This window comes from Oryzias latipes, chromosome 16 (assembly GCF_053564925.1).
Source record: "Oryzias latipes strain Hd-rR chromosome 16, Olatipes_Hd-rR_3.1".
Classification (NCBI taxonomy): domain Eukaryota; kingdom Metazoa; phylum Chordata; class Actinopteri; order Beloniformes; family Adrianichthyidae; genus Oryzias; species Oryzias latipes.
In genome coordinates, this window is record NC_136252.1 from 17,721,015 (window position 1) to 17,744,742 (window position 23,728).

Consider the following 23,728-nt stretch of genomic DNA (forward strand, 5'->3'; position numbering starts at 1 on the left):
TGGAAGATTTCTTTTTTTGCTTATTGAATCATTAACAGAAATGTTATTTCTGTAGCACTTTACATCATCATCATCAAGGTGCCAAAGTGCTTTAGAATAAAAAGAGAGAAAGAACATTCTAAAATTGCTTAAATTAGGACAAAAACGTAAAAAAAGCATAAAATTACGCTAAAAGACATATAAGAATTCAATAAAATGAGTAAAGGAAAATAAGATGCTATCAAGTGTTAATAAGCTATTGAGAAAAAGTATGTTTTTAGTTGATGTTTAAACTGTATAGGTCTGATGTCATACACATTTCTGAAGGAATATTAATAAGTACCTCATTTAAAGAAATGTTTTGAAATTTAAGAATATTTGAACAATTCATAGTAAGCCTGTTTTTGCAGTGTACCATGTGTAGGTTATAACTATGGCTTTGTCTGTCAAGTGCTTCCTATTGACGGAAAAGCTGTTGTGGCACTGTGCGGAAACAACCAACCAGAATTAGAACGAAACATTTATTTTTAGAGGATATGGGTTTATTTAATCGTTTTCCAACCTGAGCAATGAAAGGCATTTGTACGATTCCACAAAAAAGAAAGAATTAAAACATCTAGACAGGTAGGAAGTTGGCGCATGCCTTAAAGACGGGACACTAAGTTGCTGCAGGTGGTGCCAGTCAACGTCCAAATGTGGACGAAGGCTTCAGATGAAAACCATGGAGACATTAGAACGCTTCTTTCATAACTGAATCAGGACTTGTCCTTTCCTATTGTTAGATGGCATTACCTGACCAACAGCAGCAAATTCCATCTTAAATGAGTCCTTCTAAGACTTTGGGTTGTATGGTGACCAAGCAAAAACAGCTTCAAGGAAAATGTAGACATCTTTATTGTGTCAATTCAAAAAGGATTCAGCTGGAAGAAGTTATTGCTGCTTCTAAAGACTCCCAGTCAGCTCACAAACTTGAAAAATCAGAATTGCTAACAAGTTGAAGGACAGAATATGTATGAAAATGATCCAAGCATTAACAATGTGTCATGTTTGCACAGTAACATCTACAATTGATAATAATGAACAATATCCATAAATGCAGCTGAATTCTTAAAAATATATACAAATTCCATTGAGTTAAATCTTTGGAGAGAAAACAGACCCACCCACATCTCACATTGACTTATTGATAAACTGAAATATTCCTTCTCAGTCTTCAGCTGACACCAGCGGCCGAGTCTTAGTAACTGAACCAAGCGGGTCTCTTCCTGGGTCTCTCCACTATCCTCTTGTCTTTATCCTGGTTGCTTGGCGTTTCCCCCTCATACAGGACCACAGTCTCCACGGTTGGGGCCCTCAGCGGGCCGCCTTCCATCGCATTTATCTGTTGACGAATCAGAGCCGTCTCTCTGCTCACTTTAGCGTAGCAGAACCCACACAGGGTGTGCTTCTGCTTCAGGTGGCCGCACTCCAGACACGGCTCGATGTTGTTCTGGAAGACAGAAAGGATTACAGAAAAAAACATTTAAGAGATTGTTCTAAAACAACCTGTGAGTTGAAAAAAACTACAGCTGAAACAAACATTTCCATGGCTTAATGGTCAATAGCCAAAGCTGTGGTGAGATGCCTCACATCACACTCTGAGAACCAATCACACAGATCTAAATACTAAACTGGTGAGGATGATGGAGATGAAGGAGCAGCCGTAATGTAGGATCGAGGGATGCAGGTCAAGCCCTGAACTTTCACCCTGCGGTAGGAAAATGACACTGACAGCCCACACCTCCGAATGTAACCACTTTGAACAACATCCACTAAAGTATTTTTTTTTTCCAGGAGAAAACATAAAAACGTCAGAGTCTGTATACCTTCACTTTAATAAGTTTGCTTTCAGATCTCCTCCTGGTGCGGTTGACCTCTATGGTGCGCCTCTTCTTTGGTGCTGCCATCCAGAGGATGCTGTCCAGGAGGCCAGTGGGCTGCTCCTGGCTCTCCTGCTGCTCTTCCAGCTGGTTCTCCGGGTGGAGCTGAGGAGGGAGGCTGGGGCCGTCCACTGCCAGCGCTGGGGCTGAACAAAACCGAAAGTCAGTTATATGACAGCTCGCCGGGTAAAAAAAAGAAAAAAGTGAGACCTTAACACAAAACACGACACATAAGTTATTTGGAACCATAACTCATTTGACATTTTCAGCTAGCTAAGCATGACTCCGTGACTTACCCAGGTTGGTTTCGAGTCCACTCGCCTGCAATAATCTGCTTTCAATCCGTAGCAAAGAGCACCGAAGGCTCTGTATTAACACGGATAGATTCATACTTTCTCCCACCACGTTTCTTTTTCTTTCAACATAAACAGCTCACGGTCACCCTATGTGTTTACGTCATAAAGCTGCGACTACGGCATTCGCCCTTGCCAGTGTTTCTGCCACCTAGTGGCCAGAAACACAAACTGCACCTGCACTAAGAAAGTGTATTGAAGGTGGCAAAATCCTACAGTCATTTATCAAGTCATTTATATCTAGCATACTTTGATTCTAAATAAAAATGCTATTTTTTTCTTTTTTTGTGAAAACTATCTCATTGTTATTATATTAGTTTAAAAGTGTTTTGTCAATGCGTTCAGTTCTAACAAAAGACTAACAAAAACACTAAAACACATCAAGATCTTTATTTTTCTTCAAATAAACCGATTTTTAAAAAAATCTATTTCACTTTAGATTTCTGTCAATGGACAAAAAAGTATGATAATTTTAACAATTCAAGCAGTTTTCAAAGGATTGTGGAAAAAAAAAGAATTCTCAAATATATTTTATTTGTAATTGATATATATTTTTATTTTATTTTCCAATTTTAAGAGAAAAGAAGGAACAAGGAAAGGGTGGCAGAAGTTTACAAATGCTATAAAAGGAAAACTAAATACTTTAAACCACATAACCCAACTATTTTGTACAAACAGAACAAACATGACATGCAATATGTGTTTTTTTTACTACAAAACCACGACAGCAGTGGTGTGTGTTTAGGAATTAACATGTTACACTTAAAAAAAACTTTCTCTAAAAGAAAGAACATTTTTCTCTAAAACCTTAAAATAGTTTACAGAATCCCTTCCAAACTGTGCAAGTTGTCCTTATCTTTGCATTTATTACATACATATTTATTTGGCTTCTCTAAATCATTTGAAGATAGTGTCTAATGCATGGAGATTGTTCGAAACATAGTTTTTTAACATTACATTTCAAAGTTTTTAATTGCACTTTCTCATATATTCATCTTTATTTTAGAGAGAGGATGTCGCTCCAATATATATCTTTTTAAGAAAACCTTTTTCATAAACTAGTTAGTTGTTCTTTCAGATAAAACTTTATTTTAGTTGTCATAAATTTCCTGCCGCTTACCATTCTAAAACTTACAGGCATCACATGCTTGTGAGCTCGTGGTGTGGTTTGATGTGACTTTTTTTAGTGTAAAACATGTATGCTTTTTTCCCATTTTGTCAATCAAACATCCGCTAATCCTCAAGTAGTTCTTTTGTTTTCATATGTTCAATGTATTTATAGTGTCAAAGTTTGAAAACATTTAGGGTGTAAAAATGTTTAGCTTAACCAATGAGTTATATCACTAGAGGAGACATCACGTGGTTCCTCATGGGAGGAGAGCACCGCCATCTTGGTGAGGTCAAGTTACTGCTGCAGTGAATGCATTTGAACACATTTTTTGCATAATACCAGTTCATTGTTTGTGTTTCAACTGCCAAAATCAGAGAACTGAGTCCATGAAGGAGGAAGTATATCATTTCACAGATAAGTATTATAATTTTTTTCTTTTAATGCTGCAGGGGCTTTATTAATAGAACACATGTTGACATGCATGATGCTGCAGGGCTATTATCAACATGCTGCATGATGTACGGAGAATTTGCTGTCAACATAAATGTACATTTTATTTTGCTAAACCTGTATACAGCATACTAGGCTATTATAGTAATATAGATTTAAAAATTTCTGACTCAGTGACTGAACTGTTCACTATTCAGACTTAAGGAGAAAGTGGATCTTAGCAATAAAAAGAGCTAACCCAGATGGATCACTGTGGTACCAACCAGTAATACAGTCTGACTGTTCAAAACATTTTGTGGAAACACATTTTGATGAGAGGCCAGACTGTTTGCTTGAAACCCGACACCATAACATCTGTGTTACACAAATTGATCACTCACATGAATCAGTATAAATCTATTGTTTTTATTTGTTGTTGTTATTTTAGGGTAAATCTATTGTTCACTTTTGGACTTCTTTTGAATTTTTATTATTATTATTATTATTATTATTATTATTATTATTATTATTATTATTATTATTATTATTATTATTATTATTATTATTATTATTATTATTATTGTTAATAATAATAATAATAATAATAATATTAACAGACTTATATTTTATTATTTATTGACTTATTATGTATGTATTGCTATTATTTATTGTTTGTATTGACTTACTATTGATTTATTATTATTATTATTATTATTATTATTATTATTATTATTATTATTATTGACTTATTGTTGGGTTTTTCTAAATAATTTAAATTACGTGTCAAAGAGGTCTAAAACTCCTAAATGTTTACAAATAATTTTTTTAAAATTCTTTGTAATAATTTTTTTATTTGTAAGAAGTCCTGCAACAATGCCTTTTCATTAAAGTTTGAGCTTTTAAGGCTGACTGTTTCTCTTCTTTAACAACAACAAATTATGTATCTATATATATATTATATATATAAATGTAATATATTTACATATATGTATAAATATATATAAATTGTAAAAACATATATAGTATATAAAAGCTACTTAGACACCACTAAAAGCAATAGAAATCATTGTCATGTGGGCGTCGTCGACCTCACCAAGATGGCGTCACGCTCCGCCACCGTCGGCCAGGCTTCTAAAGCGGGCGTGTCTCCTCTAGTGATATAACTCATTGTGCTTAACCTTAGCAGAATCCTGTTTATCGTCAGGATACTGTAACATCCGTCCACTGGCAATGCTTTTCTTTTTCAATGTGTATGGCAGGCCATTTTAACATTAAAAAGCTAAGTTTGACTATCCGGAATGAACATTGTAGATATCAGCAACGTATTTCTCACTAGTCGTAATTACATTTTGGATAGTTGGAATTGTAATTCAAGATATCTGTAACGTAATTGTGACTAGTCGAAACGACCGATAGAGATATCTGTAATTCAGTTTTGACTAGGCAAAACTGAATTACAGATATCTGCAATGACGTCATTGAAAACGACATTCAACTCGTCACACATCTTAAATGACAATTGCAGATATCTGTAATTCAGTTTTGCCTAGGCAGAATAACAGTTACAGATATCTCAAACGTCATCATCACTAGCTCCTCCTGTCTTGCACGGGCTTCAGCATTAAAAAGACGATTGAAAATCGCTTCGCCCGCTGGCTGCTCTACGACGGAGATTTAGGGCCACCAAAAAAAGTAAAATTAAAAGATTTTTAGTCGTAAATGTACGATATTAAGTGGAAGTGAGCATGATGAGCAGCAGGTAAACGCCACACAGCAGCAGCGGACCGACTAAACTTTGTTGAAGAGGTGAGCTGAATGTTTATGGATAACGTTCTAAATGTTTGGAAATTCGTTAGTTTGATTTATGATTTATTAATGTTTTATTCATTGATGGGTGGTTTGAAGGATCTCTGCAGCCCGAAGCCGTCGGTGTCCCTGCAGATGTCCACCTGAATCCTTTCTTTCTCCATTAAAGACAAGATCTCTACGTTTCTGTGACGCTTCCGTCTATGGAGGAGCACTTTTTGACATTTTCAACGTTGTAATGCTAATATAACAGACTATGTTCATTCCTCTTTATTGTTTTATGTTGGATCGGGACGATTCATCTGCAGGAGAGGTGTATGTAACACTGTTTACTTCCGCATTGGTGTTCGGATGACAGGTTCATGACATTAGGTGACAGAAGAACTTCAGGTTGAATGAAAAGTAAAATAAAGGCTGCAGTGGTTCTCTGCACCCAAATGTGTCTCTGAGCTCCTCATTTTACAGATGAAACTCCGCTTTACCGACACCGAACCCCGGAAAGCCGGCTCCACTGACAAGAATCTGATTTTGAGTCGCCAAAAGGTTCAGAATCACTTCGCTTACAGCTATCCGGAAATAAAGCTTCACCAAAGGCTCCACACATTTCATCTTCAAGCTAGGCTCCGAAAAACGGAAAACTTTGGTGTTTTTCTCTTTTCTTTTCTCTCTTTCCGATCGCGGTCAGAAGCGCAGGGGAGATTTCCTCCGCCGAAGGCGATTCTTCTTCGGGGCTCACTTTCCTGATCGGAACCCTAAACCTCCAGTGCGGATTAAGAACGACTCCAAAACAGTTATTCTGGGGGGGGGGCACCTTCTTTTTATTACGGTGCTCCGTCCTCCGAACACACAGTATCAACGCACACACCTCCGCTCCGTGCTCACCCCCATTTCAACACACACGCACGCACGCGCGCGCACGCACAAACACACTCCACAACACTTTTATCTTCTAATTAAAGAAAACAAAACGTTTTTTGTAAACTGGTCCTAAAACCCCGTCGTACTGCTGCAACCTGGTGCTAATCAGTGCTAATTAGGTGCGATTTGAATGATTACAACAACACACTCTGCTCCTCCCCTAAAGTGCGATGCGGACCCAATTTGCATACAGATATCTGCAACGTCATTTCGCCTAGTCGAAACTCTAATTCAGGATATCTGTAATTACATTTTGACTATCCTGAATGAACATTACAGATATCTCAAGTTTCAGATATCTCTATTCAAATTTCATTTCAAGATATCTGTACCTTGATTATAGATATCTACAATTAAATTATGACTATCCCTAACTCCAGTTTGAGATATCTACAACGTCATTTTGACTAGTCATAATTCCAGTTTCAGATATCTACAACGTCATTTCGCCTAGTCAAAACTTAATTTAAGATATCTGAAAAGGAACATGTAGATATCTTGAATTGACTTGAAATAAAGATATCTTTAACTTGAGTTTTGACTAGTAAGAATGAAATTGTAGATATCTGAAACTGGAATTACAGATATCTACAATTCAGTTACAGATATCCGTAATTCATGAAGTGGATATCTGCAACTGAATTGTAGATATCTGTAATTGTAAACCCCATACAAATGAATGGTGAAAGTGATGTCATTTGTCCTAGGAATAAAATCTTTGAGGATATCTAAAATTACGATTACGGATAGGAAGAATGTAGTTGCGGATATCTGAAATGTTCTTTTTGACTAAGCAAAACTCAAATAAAGATATCTGCAACACACATCCAGTCTAGCCTTTTAATGTTAAAATGGCCTGCCATAAATGTGGTGTTTATCATCCTGTCCTGAAGGGGGCGCTCTGCCTTACAAGACTACTTGAATCTCTTGTTTCCACCTAGCGTAGAAGAGGAAGAGCAAGATGGCGGAGCGTGGCTACAGTTTCTCCCTGACCACATTTAGGTATATTTTCTTAACATTCTTGTAGACGTTGGAAAAAAACCGTCTATTAAGATATGCAGACCGGTATTTAAACTTTTAAGTTACTCTTTCAAACCCGGGGTTTCTTGTAAAGGCAGAGTCTCTTTCAAAGTCTCTAGTTGGTGCACTGTCATCGCCTGCTATGAATCGGCTAATTTCGATTGTGTTAGCTAAGCGGCTAGTCGCTGATGAAAATTGTAAAATCGCTGCTGGCCGTTAGTTATTTATGAACTCACTAAGTTACACTTTTAAAGTGCACATAAAGACCGTTATCAGAGATTGTCACCTTTTAGAATGTTATTTTAATGCCTTTAAATGAGTTGATTTAGTCTTCTCTATTTTACTTTCTGTTTCGTCCCATCCCAAATATATTATGGATTTATTTACTCTTAGATTAGACTTTTCTTCCACACACCTCCAGCACCAAAATCACTCTGTATTTGCTTCTGCAGTCCCTCTGGTAAACTGGTCCAGATCGAGTATGCACTGGCAGCTGTAGCAGCCGGAGCTCCTTCCGTTGGCATCAAAGGTAAGAACCTTTTAACCTGGAATAATAATCATGAGGAAGGATTCTTGACTAAATGGATATACGTCTGCTCAAGAACACTGGCTACAGAGTATTTATATAAATTCTACTTTAAAAATAAAAAAAAAAGTTTGAAAAGGGATGCTCTCATCAAACTATCGAGTATTAAATACTATGATACATATCTTACACTAACCAAACACTTAACGTTATAATACCCCAATTCATTTCAAAGCAAACGGTACTGTTTTTATTCATTTTTTGTAAATCATTCCTTTATTACATGGATTATGGCTAGTATTATTTGCTAACTAAAATAAAATGAATCAATTATTCAAAATGGAAAGTCTAAATTCCCTCTAAAAAGATTGTTTTGTATGTGTATTTTGAAATATTTGCATTTATTTATTTACATACTTTTATTGTGTTTTGTAAACGGCTCAAGTTATTTTATTGTATATTACCATGTAGAAATGCAGGATACAAGACTTGAGGTTAACATATAATTGTTTGATAACACTTTTCAAAGAACTCTTTATAAAAATCTGTTTATATTCATCCTCAGTAATGCAGGTGTATTGAAACATGATTTGTTGAATATTTTTGCTACTGCTGCAAAGAAAATCATGCATCACAAAATGATCATTTACTTTTTTGTTTCAGCTTCAAATGGAGTAGTTCTGGCAACGGAGAAAAAGCAAAAGTCTATCCTGTATGACGAACAAAGTGTGCATAAAGTGGAGCCCATCACTAAGCACATAGGCATGGTCTACAGTGGGATGGGCCCTGACTACAGGTATGTGCTTTGTCTCAGTTTAGACCCATATTGTCTGTTTTTTTTTTCACTGAATGCATACAAAACTGTATCATGAGCAGCAACTCATAAATGAATAGAAAAAGTGAAATATTCAAAGCTCTGCATTTAAATTCTATTTCAATATATCTTATGTAATTTTCTTTCTTTTTATGTTCTTTCTTTTTTGATTACTTTAAAAATGTGAATAGACGCTTTTCCCTTTAAATGTGTGCGTGTCACTCACTGCTAATAGGACAAAGAAGTCTTATACCAGCAAAAAATAGTAACACACAGTTTTATCCTGGCAGGGTTTTGGTGCGGCGTGCTCGGAAGCTGGCACAGCAGTACTACTTGGTGTATCAGGAGCCAATTCCCACAGGCCAACTTGTGCAGAGAGTGGCCTCTGTGATGCAGGAGTACACACAGTCTGGGTGGGTATCCAAAAAATTTTAGTCTTGCAGGCACTCATTTAATGCTGGACATTCACTGAGATTTGTTTGACATATTATTGGAGATCATCTTTATGTTATTTTTCAAGTTCGATTATTATCATTGAAATTTGTTCCTTTCGACATTTTAATACCATTGTGACAATTGACAATGCAAGGTTTTTTATTCTCACCTAATTTTTAGTGGAGTGCGCCCGTTTGGTGTCTCGCTGCTGATAGCTGGATGGGACGAGGACCACCCATACCTGTTCCAGTCTGATCCCTCTGTATGTTCTTTATAGCTCCATTTTTACAGAAGCAGTTGACATTTTTACATTGGAATCTTTTAAGATGAATTATAGTTTCCTCTGTCTTTAAACCTCATCAGTCATCATAGAAACTTTCAAATCTCTGACTTATTTGTGACCAACAGGGTGCGTATTTTGCATGGAAAGCCACAGCCATGGGAAAGAATTACGTTAATGGGAAAACATTCCTTGAAAAAAGGTACAAGTTTACAATTATGAGCCAAATTAGGGAGTTATAATGAATGTGGGTAATGGTTTTAAATCTTTGAATTGAGTTTTTCACTCTTGGATTCATCACAATATGCACACAATAAGCCCTTGTTTTGTTTTTAAATATATTTCAGTGAGTCAATGTCATATGCTATTTTTTTTCTTTAGAGAGATTTCTCAAGTTATGATTTAATTTAATCTTTGTTTTCCAGATATAATAATGATCTTGAGTTAGAGGATGCCATCCACACAGCCATTCTGACACTCAAGGTAGATTTATTTTAAGGAATACAATTTTATTGGGTTTTTTTTAAGTAAAAATGTTTATATACCTTTTTCTGTGTGTTGCAGGAGAGCTTTGAGGGTCAGATGACTGAGGAAAACATTGAGGTGGGAATCTGCAATGAGGCTGGATTCAAAAGACTCACCCCAGCAGAGGTGAAGGACTACTTGGCAGCTATTGCGTGAACACATCTCCCTGACGGCGGGGCCTTCTGCCCTCACTTCAAGACAAACACTTGAGTGCAGTAGCCAATAATCTCATGACACATTGTTGTAGACCACTGTTTTCCGATGTTTTGTCTTTTTTGTTGAATGATTAAATATTTACAAGGCATCCCCTTTAAAGCATCACTATATGCAGAACAATAAATATTATAAACTAGACTCCTGCAGCCTGTTGACCAGCATAGACGGCACTAATGTGGTTGTCTCAGGTTATACCCCGGAAATATCCATGTCACACTGTACTGTGTCATGTGACAATTGGCTACTGTGCAAAAGAAACGATTGCTGGCTCCAGATAAATATATTTTTAAGCTATCCACCGAATTCTGATTTTCTTGCTCAACTCTTGTACTTGTGGCCATGCTAAGTTTGCATTAAGGCAAAGTTCTACAGAACGTTTCTGTGCAAGATCTCTCTAAAAATGCAAAATATTTAAATTCAGGCAAAATATTTCATTTAAGTCCAATTGGTTAAAAATCAAATTAGAAATCAGGTCATCTACAAAGTACAACTTGAAAAGGTTTAGTGGGTGGTCTTAAATTTTGAGGAATATCTGGTTGCCTATACAGCTGTTTTACATGTACTTTTTTCATTATAAAAACGATTCTTAAATTTGTATTTTCAATTCTGTTATCTGCCACTTAAATAAAATAAAAGAAATGTGTTCAAAGGTTGCCTCTTTATTTTTTAACAATGTGCAGCTAATGCAACAAGTGACTGCTGCATGAATTCATGAAACGCTTAAAATTAGCGCCAACTTTCGAAACGAGCGCGTTGGTTGGAACCGCATAACCGGAACACGTTGTACAACAGCACATGGATCCCTCCGCAGTCTTACTTTTGGGTTAAACTGCAATTGTTAAAACGAAATCATTTTAACCCATAGTAGTATTTTTCAATTGTTGTGCAAAGTAGTCGAATAGTATGTACTTTTAGAACGAATACATTGTTTTATTGAAAGATCTATTTTTGTCAGCGGCGGATTACGGTTAGTCACATTACAACCATGACGTTTATGGCGCCAGAAATCAAGGTTTTGCTCAGGAGCCGTCGCGCGTTGTGTCAGCTGGATTGTGATTGTTTTTTTTCTCTTGGCGATATCCGAAAACACAAGACGTGAGCGAGTTTCTTTCCGTTGTTCGCGATTGTATGAGGTTGAAGAGGAGTCAAAATGGTGATACTACGCAGCAGCGGCTGTGTCGGAGCGGAGTCGGTGGCAACCACTCCGAAGAGGAGGACCCTCGAGTTGGATACAAGCTCCGAGTTCCTGTCGCTGATTCCCGGGTCACAGAAAAAGTCTACCCGCCTCACCCGCTCCTTTCGGTCTTTGAATGACAGCTTTAGCAGCCCTGAAAACCCATTGGCTAATGTAAGGATAAGTGTTTAAAGCCTATATAGCTAGCTAGAATAACGGTTTTGTCCGTTAGAGCAGCTATCAATGAACGCAACTGTGGGCGCTAAATGCTAGTAGGCTAAGCTAACTAGCGAAATGTATTTGCAGTTTGTCACTGAGTTGATTCTCAGCGCTAACTCTTTTTAATGGAGTTTTTGTTATGAGTTTCAAACGAGTCTTTCTCATTAGTTTTACTTCTTGTGATGTGAAATCTAATATTTTCCGTTGTTAGTTATTTAGTATATTATTGTTCTTGACAACCAAACATATATAAGGATAGTTTTATAAACATTTTCTACTGAGTTTAATTAATGCTAGAACTCATACAGTAGAAATGTCCTCTTTTATCATCCCTGTCCATAATTTAGAAATAGTCTAATTGGTTGTCACAAACGTAAACGGATGGCATTGGTTAGTTTTTAGACGTGTTGCTGGCTTGTTATTCTTTAATGCAAGTTCATATACTTAACCTTTTGTTTTGGTGGGAACTGATTTATGTATGTCACCACATCAGGGCCACACAAAACAAGAGGAGGGAGCTGATCTCCATCACTCTATTAGAACCAGAGGACGGCGAGTGAAACATGAAGTTTCTTACACTAACATGGGACCAAAGACCAGCTCTCCTACAAATGAAGACAAAGCTGAAGGCTACTGTACCAGGTAACACAGGACCCTTCATTGGAGAGCATAACTAGAAATCTGAACATTATGTTACTGAACAGCTGTTGTCACAACATCTGTGTAGATATTTTTACCAATCAAAAGTTCAGTTTCTGGTGGCAGAACCTAAAGTGAATAAAAAAGTTATTCTAACTTAAAAAAATTTACTTTATTTTATTAAAGATAAAATTCGGAATAGCACAGAAATTGGGAAGTGATGTGAAAAATACCAAAGGATTGTCAAACTTTTAAAGTTCATATTTCTTTATAAAAGCCAAATACTTGTATTTTTAACTTTTATGTGTCAACAGAAAATCTTCTAGACTGCAGAGAGAAGGTAAAGCCTCCAGTGGACAGCAGCAAGCAGGTATAATGTACATGAATGTCCAAATAAATGCTCAGCAAATGAACCAGTTGAGAAAGATCCTGTATTAAATCAAGCTTATACTTTATGTGCACTATTTCAGAAGTTCCAGATGAAGTTCCAGTTGAGGAATCTTCCACTCCCAAGAGGAGTCGCTTTAACCTACAGAGCAGAGATGGGAGGACGGAGGAGGAAGAGGAAGAAGAGGAAGAGGGCTCTGTGCGTCGAAGCTCCCGCATCACCAGATACAAACTCCATTCCCATAACCAGTCAGTGCTCTATGACCGTCTCATTACAAAGTGAGTTCAACATTTCCTCAGTAAAACATTACAAGACTTTAAGACTTCTTCTATTAATATTATGATTCAAATTCAGTGATGAACTTTTACTAAAATAGATATTTTTTATCTCTGACTTTCAGCACGGCTGAAGCTGTTCTGCAGAAAATGGATGACATGCAAAAGATGAGACGTCGACTGAGAAGCAGAGACACTAAAGAAGAGGTAATCATCCTTGTAATAGGAGACACTGGGGGTACCTGTGGAGTAATCTGCTTGAAAACTAGCAAAACTTTGGCTCTGTTACCGCCTAGAAGCTGAGTGCGTACGGCAGTGGCAGAATGAGACGGTCTCTTCGGTCAAATACTGAGAGTAAAAAATCTGAGGAGAAAGACCAAGGTAGGACAGTGAGATTATTACTTGGATTAAGGAAATAAAGTGTGATTAAAAACGTCTCTAAAGTCTCTCACTACAACTTATTTGTTTGGGCTTTGAAACTGTTTCATTTATTGTAAAAAAAATGCACTTGTCAAATATTTTCCTGTTTTGCCAAAATCTCTGTAACAAATCTATTTTTTTTTTTTTTTTTTTTACAAAACACATTCCTCTTTTCACAATTTAGACTCCATTTCAAAGTTGTTTGCTTTCTTTTTTCTTCTTCTAAAAGTATTTCTTGTGTTTTGGACTTTTATCAAACTGTAATTCTTAGTCCACATTAAGATTTAGGCTGCAGCGTCATTCCATGAAACTTTGCACTTAAAATTTAGAGTTTACACATTTCTTCAACCACAGGAGAAGAGGAGGAGGAGGAAGATGGAGAAGGGGATGATGAAGAGGAGGAGGAGGATGAAGAAGAAGATGGAGAGGAAGAGGAAAACCAGAGACGTTACGACTTTAGACAGAGGAAAACTGTGGTTCGCTACCAGGCTCCACAGGATGGTACTGTCTGCCATAACTAGATGGATTTATCAGTTATTAATTAATGCTCATCATATAACCAAAGCTTTGGATTTTATAAATGATATTTTTCTTAACTCATTGTTGATTCCTCTTGATTTAAAAAATGTTACTATTTTTAATAATGAAAGTCACAATGTTGTTGTTTTTATTTTTCTTCTTGCACTTTGTTAACTTCGTGATTGCTGATATTTTTTGGATTTTCATCAGAACCCAGAGAGCCCAGGAAGCGCAGCATGTACTTTAAGGACCACTCGCCCCCCACCAGACGGCGGTTCCGGTTCAGCTCCACGGCTCCCAGGAGCCCTTACAACAGGAGGAGATCTAGCAGGTTTCTACTTTAATACACAATCAGCATGAATACTCTTCCAGATTGATTTTGTAATCGCCTCACATTTAACAGTGAACATTTTTGACTAATTTGCTACTAAAGCAAACTTATATATTCCTACAATCTTACATTTTGACAAATGCTGTTTGAGCCAATTCATACAGAGATTTAACAGTTGGTATGTTTACAAACCTAATGTTTTCAGCACTGTTGTTGACAGACATTTGGTTGAGCCTCACATTTCATCCTTACCAAAACTCCTTTTTGTTTTTTAATGTCTTCCTTTAATACTCAGGAGTAGTTCTGAGAGGTAAGACCCTTAACTGCTCCTCTTTTTTCTTCTTTTTTCTTCCTTCTTGGGTGCTTTTTCTCTATTTTTTTGGGGCAATGGTATTGTCATGAAGTAGTGCATGAGGGCTGCACATTGTGGTTTAAAGCAAAATGTTGTAAATTAGTAGTTTAATGGCAGACCGTGGCATCAAAAAGTCAGCTTGTACTTTATACTCTGAGTCTTGTGTATAGTTTTTGCTGTCAAACTTCTTCCATTCCGAAAAGAATCAATCAAGTAAAATTTGTTAGTTATTGTAGTACACTGGGACTGACAGGAATGTTTTATTATTCTGTTGTTTCGATTGTGTGTGTTTGTGTTTAGTTTTTAAATTAACCCCATAAGAACCCAGACCCATTTTTCCTTAAGAATAAATTTTGTGGAATATACCACAAGCCAGGTGGACCACAGAAGCCTTTTCTTGATGTTTTTCTGTTACACCTATGTCACCATTAAATCTTATGGGTTCATATTCTGGAATTCAGTACTATTCTGCAGATATTTATACGTTGTCTTTTGTTGGCTCTCAGCAGTTGTCCTTTTTTTCCGTTGCATGGCAGGAGGAGACATGCTATCCACAGCAGCGACTCTACGTCTTCCTCCTCAGATGATGAGATATTTCAGAGGCGCAGGATCAAGAGCAGGAGCAGACCAGTCAACAGGTGTGTGTGCCAACAAAAAGCTGTGTATACAATTCATAGAACAAGTTTAAAGCCATAAAGTTTAAATATTTAAGAAAACTAAAAACGTTAAGCTAAGAATAGCCTTTACTCCAGTTGAGACCAGAGGTTTTCCAGCAATGACAACTTAAAAGAATCTGAGCACTTTTCTTTGACATTCAATTTCCATGTTATTTTATACACAGAAGGACTGATAAGACTTTTTATCTTAACTGAAAGTGATTTCATGTGCTTTAATAATAATAAAATATTGATACTTTTCTTTGCCTGAAGATGTCTTCCAATGAACCTCATTAAAGAAGACCTACTGGGGATCCACAAAGACAGGATGAAAATTGGAGCGAGCCTCGCTGATGTTGACCCCATGCACATAGACAGAACAGTAAGTTACATAAAAACAACAAAGATTTTCTAATGGTTTTTTTTCCCATATGGATGTTTATGAAGATAAACCCATGCTTTGACTTAGATTTACAATGTTTTGTTATTGTAGGTATATTTTAATTAATCTTAGTAAAAATGGAATATAATAAATATTGAATTGCAAGCTTTCTGGATGCTGTACAATGTGTCCATCATCCTACCATTGTGTGTGATGCAGGTGCGGTTTGACAGCATCGGAGGTTTGAGCAGACACATCCTAGCATTGAAGGAGATGGTGGTGTTTCCTCTTCTTTACCCAGAAGTCTTTGAGAGGTTCAAAATACAGCCCCCCAGGTAAACACTGTTTCTGTGTACAAACCAAAAAGCTGTGTAGTTTTTGTAAATATTAAAATGTCGCAAAAAACATTAGGCTTTAGATATTAATGTTTAAACTTGAAGTTAACGAGTTATGGATTCAAGGTTTTTAACACTTAATCCAAAAATGTTTTAAAAAATTGAGTCTAATTTGCATATAGTTTCTAGAAAAGCTGTTTTTGACTCGCTTGCAGGCATTTTTTATGGTTTTGGCACAATTGCCACTAATAAATGCTAGGCCTAAGTCTGTGGAGATTCTAGGTCATGTTATCACATGATTCTGTTCTTCAGAGCAACTAGATTTCAAAGGTTCATTAAGAAAACCTTTTTCTGCTCATTTTAGTAGCTTCTTCAGCTCATTTGTTCTTGGTTCTTTCCTCTTCTATCCTAGAACTCTTCAGGCTGTTGTAACTTATGTTTCTGCCTGTTTTTAGGGGCTGTCTCTTTTACGGGCCTCCAGGAACTGGAAAAACTCTGGTAGCCAGAGCGCTGGCTAATGAGTGCAGTCAGGGGGAAAAGAAAGTGTCGTTCTTCATGAGAAAAGGAGCTGACTGTCTGAGTAAATGGGTGGGAGAATCTGAGAGACAGTTGAGACTGCTGTTTGACCAGGTAAACTAAACTTACCTTTTTGGGATCATTATAGCTTGAACTTATTTTCTCTCCTAACATAATAGAAAATATTGGCTTCTTTAACTACTTCAAATGTCTGTGACACATCAGCTTGAAAGTAAAATTGAAATCATTGTACATCAAATGGATATTTTTAAACCTATTTGTTGCCACATTCTTTTTAGGCTTATCAGATGCGTCCATCCATCATTTTCTTTGATGAGATAGACGGTTTGGCTCCAGTCAGGTCCAGTCGTCAGGATCAGATCCACAGGTTACTTCCTTCCTAAAGACACACATCCACAGGACCACTTGTTCTTTATTTTTTCTTTTCTTTTTTTCCTCTCCGGGAAGACAACAATTTTCCTTTTTGTTTTCTATCGGTAGCTCAATTGTGTCTACCCTCTTGGCACTTATGGATGGGTTGGACAGCAGGGGGGAAGTTGTTGTTATTGGAGCAACAAACAGACTGGACTCCATCGATCCAGCACTCAGGAGACCTGGACGCTTCGACAGAGAGTTTCTTTTTGGGCTCCCAGACAGAGACGTAAGCATTTCTAAGATTTCAAATGAGAATGCAAATAATTTTGTCTGAAGTCAAAGGAAAAACCTGTTTGTTGGTTAATATTAAGTAACAGTAAATTTAGGGGGGAAAACATGAGTAATAAGTTTGGGTGTTTTCCTTTTTGTGGCAGGCAAGAAAAGAAATTCTGAAAATCCACACCAGACAGTGGACTCCTCAACCTTCAGACACATTCCTGGAGGAACTTGCAGATAAATGTGTTGGTATGTTGCTGCTGCTGGTCTGCAGCATAGATGTACATGTGATTTACTGCTCTGTTTATTGATCTGTTTACTGAACAAATGATTTTTAGCTGTGTCTAACTAGAGTTTGGTGAGGTGAAATCCTTTTACATTTATCCATAGACTTCCTTTCTAACTACATCCTACAAGTATACTTAGAGGATGAAGATAAACTGACAGTTAACACCAACCCACTTGTTTTTTAGGGTATTGTGGGGCCGATATAAAGGCGGTGTGTTCGGAGGCCGCTCTTTGTGCGCTGCGGCGGCGCTACCCTCAGATCTACTCCTCAACACAGAAACTTCTGTTGGACGTCGACTCCATTGTCATCACCAGCAAAGACTTTGTGTTCGCCATGTCCAAAATGGTGCCAGCTGCCCAAAGGTAATGTGAAAATAATCCAGCAATTTGTACAATAATTTGACTTTTTGTTGTGGCTGAAGACTATAAACAACACCAAGAACAACAGCTTTATGATGTTTTCCACCAATATATCTATTTTTAAATACAATGATCTTTGAAGAAAGGCTGCATTCTGTTTTTGGGTGGAGGTCAAATGGGTTTTAAATTTTTTCTCAAGTAACAGCTATGGATTCTGCTAGCTCTTTAAAATCCATTTTATTCATGAAACATTAACAGTCAGCTTTGTGGATGTCCTGGTGTCTCAACACTGTAACTCTTGTAACTAGACATTGGTTTTGCTTTTTTCTGTCATTCAGGGTAGTAGTGTCCCCTGCCAAAGCGTTGATACCTGCTATTCGTCCTCTGTTGGGAGCCACCCTGCAGAGCATCCTGCTTCTAGTCAGGAAAGTGTTCCCGCATGCTGAACAGGGTCTGAAGAGAAAGAGAGAACCAGGTGCAGTCTATTCACTCTTTTACTTTCAGCTTTTCCTATTCTACTTTCAGACATTCTTAGGGACGTTGAAAACACTTTTTTTGTTCTTCAGTATTATAATAATTATTATTCTTGCTAATTTACTTAACAAGCAACTAACAACAAATGCCAAAGCAACTTTCTTTATTTTATATACATATTAAGGCTATTTAACTAGTGTTTAGGTATTTTTATGCTTTTTAAAAGAATTGAGCACTAATTTTTAAAAGGAAATGTATTCCTAATGCAGGGATAGTTGACATTGAATATCACACCTTTATGTTGTTTTCTGAGACGTATATCAGCTCATTTGAAATCATTTTTTATGTTTGTTTGTTTTTCCTTTTAGAAATGCTTAATAAATTATGTCCATTTTTCCAGTAAATGTATTTATCTGGTTGGGGTTTGAGTTATTCTGATTGTGTTTAACAGATGAGCCTTGTGAAGGCTTTGAGGATGATCTGATGTTCAGTGAAGACGAGAGCTCTGAAGTCACTTCTGGAAAACTGACATCTCAGCCTCAGCTCAAAATCAAAGACGCAAACGGCCTCCTTAACCTCGACAGGTTATTAATTCATTCTGTTGTGTAAATAATTGCCAAACACATTTCCAGTTTTTGTTTTGATCTGGTACTTTTAGCTTAAAAACTTCAGTCTTCTTTATTCCCCCTTTTCTAGAAGTGCATTCAGCCAGCCGATGTCGTACCGGCCCCGGCTTTTGCTGGAGGGACGACCGGGCTCGGGTCAAAGCTCCCACCTGGCCCCTGCTGTTCTGCACGCTCTGGAAAAGTTCACTGTGTACACTCTGGACATGGCTGTGCTTTTTGGAGCCAGTGCATGTACACCTGAAGAAACCTGTGCTCAGGTGAATATGAGTAACTCTGAAATTTAGGCATTTTGTGTCAGGAACTATGCCAATACTATTTAACCATTTAATTATGTTCAAATATGCAAGAAATAAATAAAACAGAAATAAAAACAAGTCTAATTTAGTGTAATTTTCTTCACATACATTGACGACTGCATGATTGAATCTAAAAATGTGTGCTCCCTGCCACTGTGCATGAACAGTCCTGTGTTTTGTGGGCTGCAGGTTTTTGTTGAAGCCAAGCGGACCTCTCCCAGCATCCTATACATTCCCTGCATTGGACAGTGGTGGGAAACCGTTGGTCCTGCATTAAGAGCGACCTTCTTAAGCCTCCTTAGCTCCATCCCGGCCTTCTCTCCCATTTTGCTGCTGGCTACCTGCAGTCTTGGTTACAAACAACTCAGTGTGGAGGTATGCCACTTATGCATTTGACGGTCTGAGCACATTAAATGCATCATACTAGTTTTTTAGAAAAAGAAAATATGGCTGTCAACAACTTTGATATTTATTTATGAGCTTAAATTATGGTGACACTTCATTAATGTCACACCAATGGCGGTCCTCTCTTCTTTTTCTTTTCAGGTGCAAGAACTGTTTCGAGTTGAATATGGGGAGGTGTTTCAGGTCCGGGTCCCCACTCGGCAAGAGAGGTGGAACTTCTTTGAGGATCTTATCCTTCATCAGGCTGCAAAAGCCCCATCTACAAAAAAGAAAGCGGGTAAGAGTGCAGTCTTTATAAAAGTAATTTTCTTTGCCAACAGACTCATGGAAGCTTACTTTAATCTTAGCTAAAGTGTATAAAGCATAACAGCTGTCTATTCCCTACGTTTGTCAGCGCTTCGTGCATTAGAAGTGCTTCCAGTTGCTCCACCTCCACCCCCACGTCAGCTGACTAAAGAGGAAAGTAAGAAGTTAGAGGAGCAGGAAGAAGACACCCTTCGCGAGCTTCGCCTTTTCCTGCGCGATGTCACAAACCGCCTGTCCCAAGATAAACGTTTCAAGGCCTTCACCAGGCCCGTGGATTTGGAGGAGGTGCTGTTGTATAACCTCTAGTAGTAAAGCCTTTATAACAATTTAATGTTATGACATTGTTGTGGTTTACATGAGGTTCCAAGCAGTTTTTCAAAGCTTTGTTTGTGATTTAGGTTCCAGATTATGCTGAAGTGATCAAGAGGCCCATGGATCTGTCCACAGTTCTCTCCAAAATAGACCTCCATCAGTATGGAACTGTGAAAGAGTATCTGGAGGATGTGGATCTCATCTGGCAGAATGCACTTGAGTACAACCCAGACAGGGACCCTTCAGGTACCGGCTGCACACACTTCCATTCAAAACACTTTATTTGTTCCCATGGGACACTTGAAAGGGACAGACGGCAGCACACAAGACTGACTGAAAATGTTGGCATTCACACTGTTGGTGCTTTTTGACTTGTATTTGTCGTAAAATAAAATGTCAAAGCACAAAAACCCCAAACTACAGTTTCTGGGAGCAGAAGCTGGCCGGTTTCTTCAGACTTTTTAACATTACCAATTAGAAGGGGGACCGATTTGTTTATTGCATAAAAAGTGTCCCGTGTGTTCATGTACAAAGTTGGATTACGGTCTGTGACTTGTTGTAACATTGATTCCAACAACTATTCAGCCTCAAACCTTTTGCGCTTATTTCAGATCGCCAGATCCGCCACAGAGCGTGTGCTCTGAAGGACACTGTCCATGCAATCATTCAAGAAGAACTGGATGAAGACTTTGAAAAGATTTGCGATGACATCAAAGAGTCACGCAAAAGAAGAGGTGCATTTTTTTTGTGTTTGTGCAAGTTATAGTTCTTTTTAGAATGTCTTTTGCTCATCTTTGTTTGTGTTTTTTCCATCGACTATCCCAGGTTGCTCCACTACAGAGTTTGCTCCTACCTTCTACCATGTTCTTCCCAAGCAGCCAAACGCTGCTGGCGATGCCAAAAGCACCAACATGGTCCAGAAAAGTGACACCGTTGGATCCACCGTTGCAGTTGCTGCCAGTACAAGTTTTCCTGCTTGTACAACTCCTAAAAATACAGGTAACCAACTTAGTTGATCGTAGAAACATAAATATGAGTAATCTACCGGTAATTAAAATATACCAATTTTGAAAATGACTTTCTTTGTGCTTTCAGTCCAGAAGAAAAGACGTCGGAAAAATCGCTGGTCTAATGGCTACATTACAAAAAAGAAGTGTTCCATTTCTCCTCATGCTTCCAGAGATAATGGTTCTGATGAAGAGGAAGAAGATGCAGATGAAGAGGATGAGATTGACAAGGGAGAAGGTGCAGAGCAAAACAGTGCAGAAGAGAATCAAAACGTTGTGCAGTCAGGACCAGGAGCTTGCCCGGACAGTCAGTCTGGGCCAAATGCAGAAGAGCAGGATAATGAGAAAAAGACGAAAGAGCGAGAAAAGAGGAAGCCCACAGACTCTGATGCTCTGAGTGAAAAAGAGGAATCAGAAAACCACAGCCAGAATTTGACTGAAAAAGTCCAACATCTGTGGGGACAGTCTAAGCGTGAAAAGAAAGAGGGAGGAGACGAAAACCATAACAATGCTATAGAGAACACTAATGAGAGTAGCTGCACAGGAACAGCGGGAGACACTAGAATAAAAGAAATTCAAAATCTACCAGAGGCTCGTAAGGAGAAGACTGAAGAAGAGAAGAGCAAAGAATCTGCTAGGCAGGAATCAAAGCTGAACACTTCTGCTGAGCCGATGGATGCAGACGTGATGGAAATCTCCACTGCAGCTTCCATGGGAGCCACAGGTTAGCTGCCAACACTGTTGCGCCTGAAAACTTAGTCCCATGTTTTCTAACGGTTCTAGTCATACAAATTTGTCCATATAATCAAGCTTGATTCGTTTGATCTTATTACACTTCACTCTTAAAGTTTCTTATATTCAATTCAACAAATTCATTCATTCACTTTTTGATTTAGTGACAGTCCTATAGGTAAGCATCAATCAAATCTTAGACAACCAATAAATCAATCAGGACTAGAGAAAAGTGAAAATGATGTAGTCAGCCGTCACATTGCTTTCTCTTGTTTACATTGATTTGTTGTCCCCAAAGGCTGTTATTTAATACTGCTGTAGTTAAAGAATATGCAGCTAATCAAAGGACCATTTCAGCTGTTATCTTACGGTTTGTACCAACATCATGCTTGTGTTTTATCTCAGAGTGTAGCACGAGACGAATGACCAGGGCCCTTAAAAACAGCGTGCTCCAGCAGCAGGCAATCAATGTGGATGAAGTGCTGCAGATCCTGGATGAAGATACACCTCCTCTAGTCGTGGACAGAGAGAAGTTAAAGGTTTGGGTTGAGATCTCACAGCCCCTAACATGCTACGATGCAATCATTTCTTCCCAGGGAACATATTAAACCCTTTTTTCTTCTTCTTTCTTCATCGTCTTATTTTTTAAGGAGCTATTGGAGAAAGTTGTGGCAAAGACAGAGGACTATGAGGTCTATAAGTTGGAAAAACTCTATGCTCTTCTCTGCCAGTGCATCTACAGAAACAGAAAAGCCTACAACAAAACAACTCTTTTACAGGTAAACTTTGTCTTAGACGCTCACATCTACTACTAATACCAAAGATGACTGAAAAATGTGATCTACTTTTTCCACATTTCTTTAGCAATCCAAATTCTGTCTTTTCTTTCACACTTTTATGCTGACAGTTGTTTTTGTTTTTCATGTATTTTCTTTTTCAGGAGTTGGAAAAAGAAATTCAAGACTTCTATTGAGCTTTTGATGTGAAAGTCAGCCATTTTCAACAGTTATCCTCACTGTTCCTTAATCTTTCCCAATTTAAAACACAATTCTATTTTTATAGACATTCAAGTCTGAACTTTAGCTTACATTTTGCATTACCTCATGTGTTCATATGCAAGTACAACAAATGGTTATTCTACTTCAGTTTTATTCTCACTGGCCTTTATTATATGTGAAATGGTTGAATAAATGTTTGTTACAGTTTTCCGGGATACTTTTTTACATCCCAGATGAGAAAACATAATTGTCAGCTGATGTTTTATACAAATATTTTGCATTAATACTTTCTAGAATAAAAAATAAACATAATTTTTGTTTTATTGTCTATCTGTATTTGTCAGTTTAAATGTAATGGAAAAAATGAAAAAGGTAAAGTAGGTATTTTAAAGTGTTGTAAAAATAAAATGATTAAAGTCTTATTGTATATTTCCAAACTGCCTGTTTCTTGGTTCTGTCTTTAATTCACAGAGGAATGTAGGAGGTAGGTGGAGAGTAGTGTGGGTCAGATGGATAATCATATATTGCTTAATTTGAATACCAATAGCAGATCGTCCCTATGTGTGTTGTGATGCTTTTGGTGGGACAAAGTGGTAGAGCATATCTCCTTATAAGCAAGCTAATGATGGATGAGATGCCTACTGATGACTTTTCCTTATGTGGAATATCAAAGCACTTCGTTAGTGTAGGTCGGGACATAACAGGAGTGTGTCTGACATTAACAAAAATAAAATGA

At 37.6% G+C, this 23,728-nt stretch overlaps 3 protein-coding genes across 9 annotated transcripts; 2 read left to right on the plus strand and 1 right to left on the minus strand.

Moving 5' to 3' along the window:
* Positions 1-849: 849 nt before the first annotated feature.
* mrpl32 (mitochondrial ribosomal protein L32) lies at positions 850-2,390 on the minus strand. 2 transcript variants are annotated; one of them, XM_078933125.1, is made up of 4 exons: positions 2,195-2,390; positions 1,845-2,044; positions 1,651-1,726; positions 1,232-1,468 (listed from the first exon to the last, which is right to left on the minus strand). In XM_078933125.1, exons 1-4 carry the CDS (start codon positions 2,286-2,288, stop codon positions 1,395-1,397), a joined length of 444 nt encoding a protein of 147 aa, XP_078789251.1. In that variant the 5' UTR covers positions 2,289-2,390; the 3' UTR covers positions 1,232-1,394. The 2 variants fall into 2 exon arrangements, with proteins under 2 accessions (XP_004077840.2, XP_078789251.1); XM_004077792.5 differs by lacking the exon at positions 1,651-1,726 and having other exon boundaries at positions 850-1,468; positions 2,195-2,379.
* Positions 2,391-5,017: 2,627 nt separating this feature from the next.
* On the plus strand, positions 5,018-10,980 carry psma2a (proteasome 20S subunit alpha 2a). Its single transcript, XM_004077793.5, has 9 exons — positions 5,018-5,036; positions 7,380-7,517; positions 7,988-8,064; positions 8,725-8,857; positions 9,166-9,288; positions 9,491-9,572; positions 9,719-9,792; positions 10,016-10,073; positions 10,155-10,980. The coding sequence occupies exons 2-9, from the start codon at positions 7,477-7,479 to the stop codon at positions 10,269-10,271; spliced, it is 705 nt and encodes a 234-aa protein (XP_004077841.1). The 5' UTR covers positions 5,018-5,036; positions 7,380-7,476; the 3' UTR covers positions 10,272-10,980.
* Positions 10,981-11,090: 110 nt separating this feature from the next.
* Positions 11,091-23,429, plus strand: atad2 (ATPase family AAA domain containing 2). Of its 6 annotated transcripts, none has more exons than XM_011485093.4 (30): positions 11,117-11,679; positions 12,218-12,366; positions 12,678-12,733; positions 12,834-13,029; positions 13,152-13,233; positions 13,323-13,407; positions 13,801-13,947; positions 14,176-14,296; positions 14,592-14,606; positions 15,185-15,286; positions 15,578-15,686; positions 15,906-16,021; positions 16,477-16,651; positions 16,837-16,925; positions 17,039-17,198; positions 17,347-17,437; positions 17,662-17,839; positions 18,175-18,311; positions 18,762-18,894; positions 19,007-19,193; positions 19,422-19,607; positions 19,779-19,914; positions 20,032-20,228; positions 20,342-20,501; positions 20,867-20,989; positions 21,081-21,254; positions 21,351-21,986; positions 22,400-22,533; positions 22,645-22,773; positions 22,935-23,429. In XM_011485093.4, the coding sequence occupies exons 1-30, from the start codon at positions 11,482-11,484 to the stop codon at positions 22,965-22,967; spliced, it is 4,434 nt and encodes a 1,477-aa protein (XP_011483395.1). In that variant the 5' UTR covers positions 11,117-11,481; the 3' UTR covers positions 22,968-23,429. The 6 variants fall into 6 exon arrangements, with proteins under 6 accessions (XP_011483398.1, XP_011483395.1, XP_011483397.1 ...); XM_011485095.4 differs by having other exon boundaries at positions 11,177-11,679; positions 13,326-13,407; XM_011485094.4 differs by having other exon boundaries at positions 11,302-11,679; positions 12,837-13,029.
* The last annotated feature ends 299 nt before the right edge of the window (positions 23,430-23,728 follow it).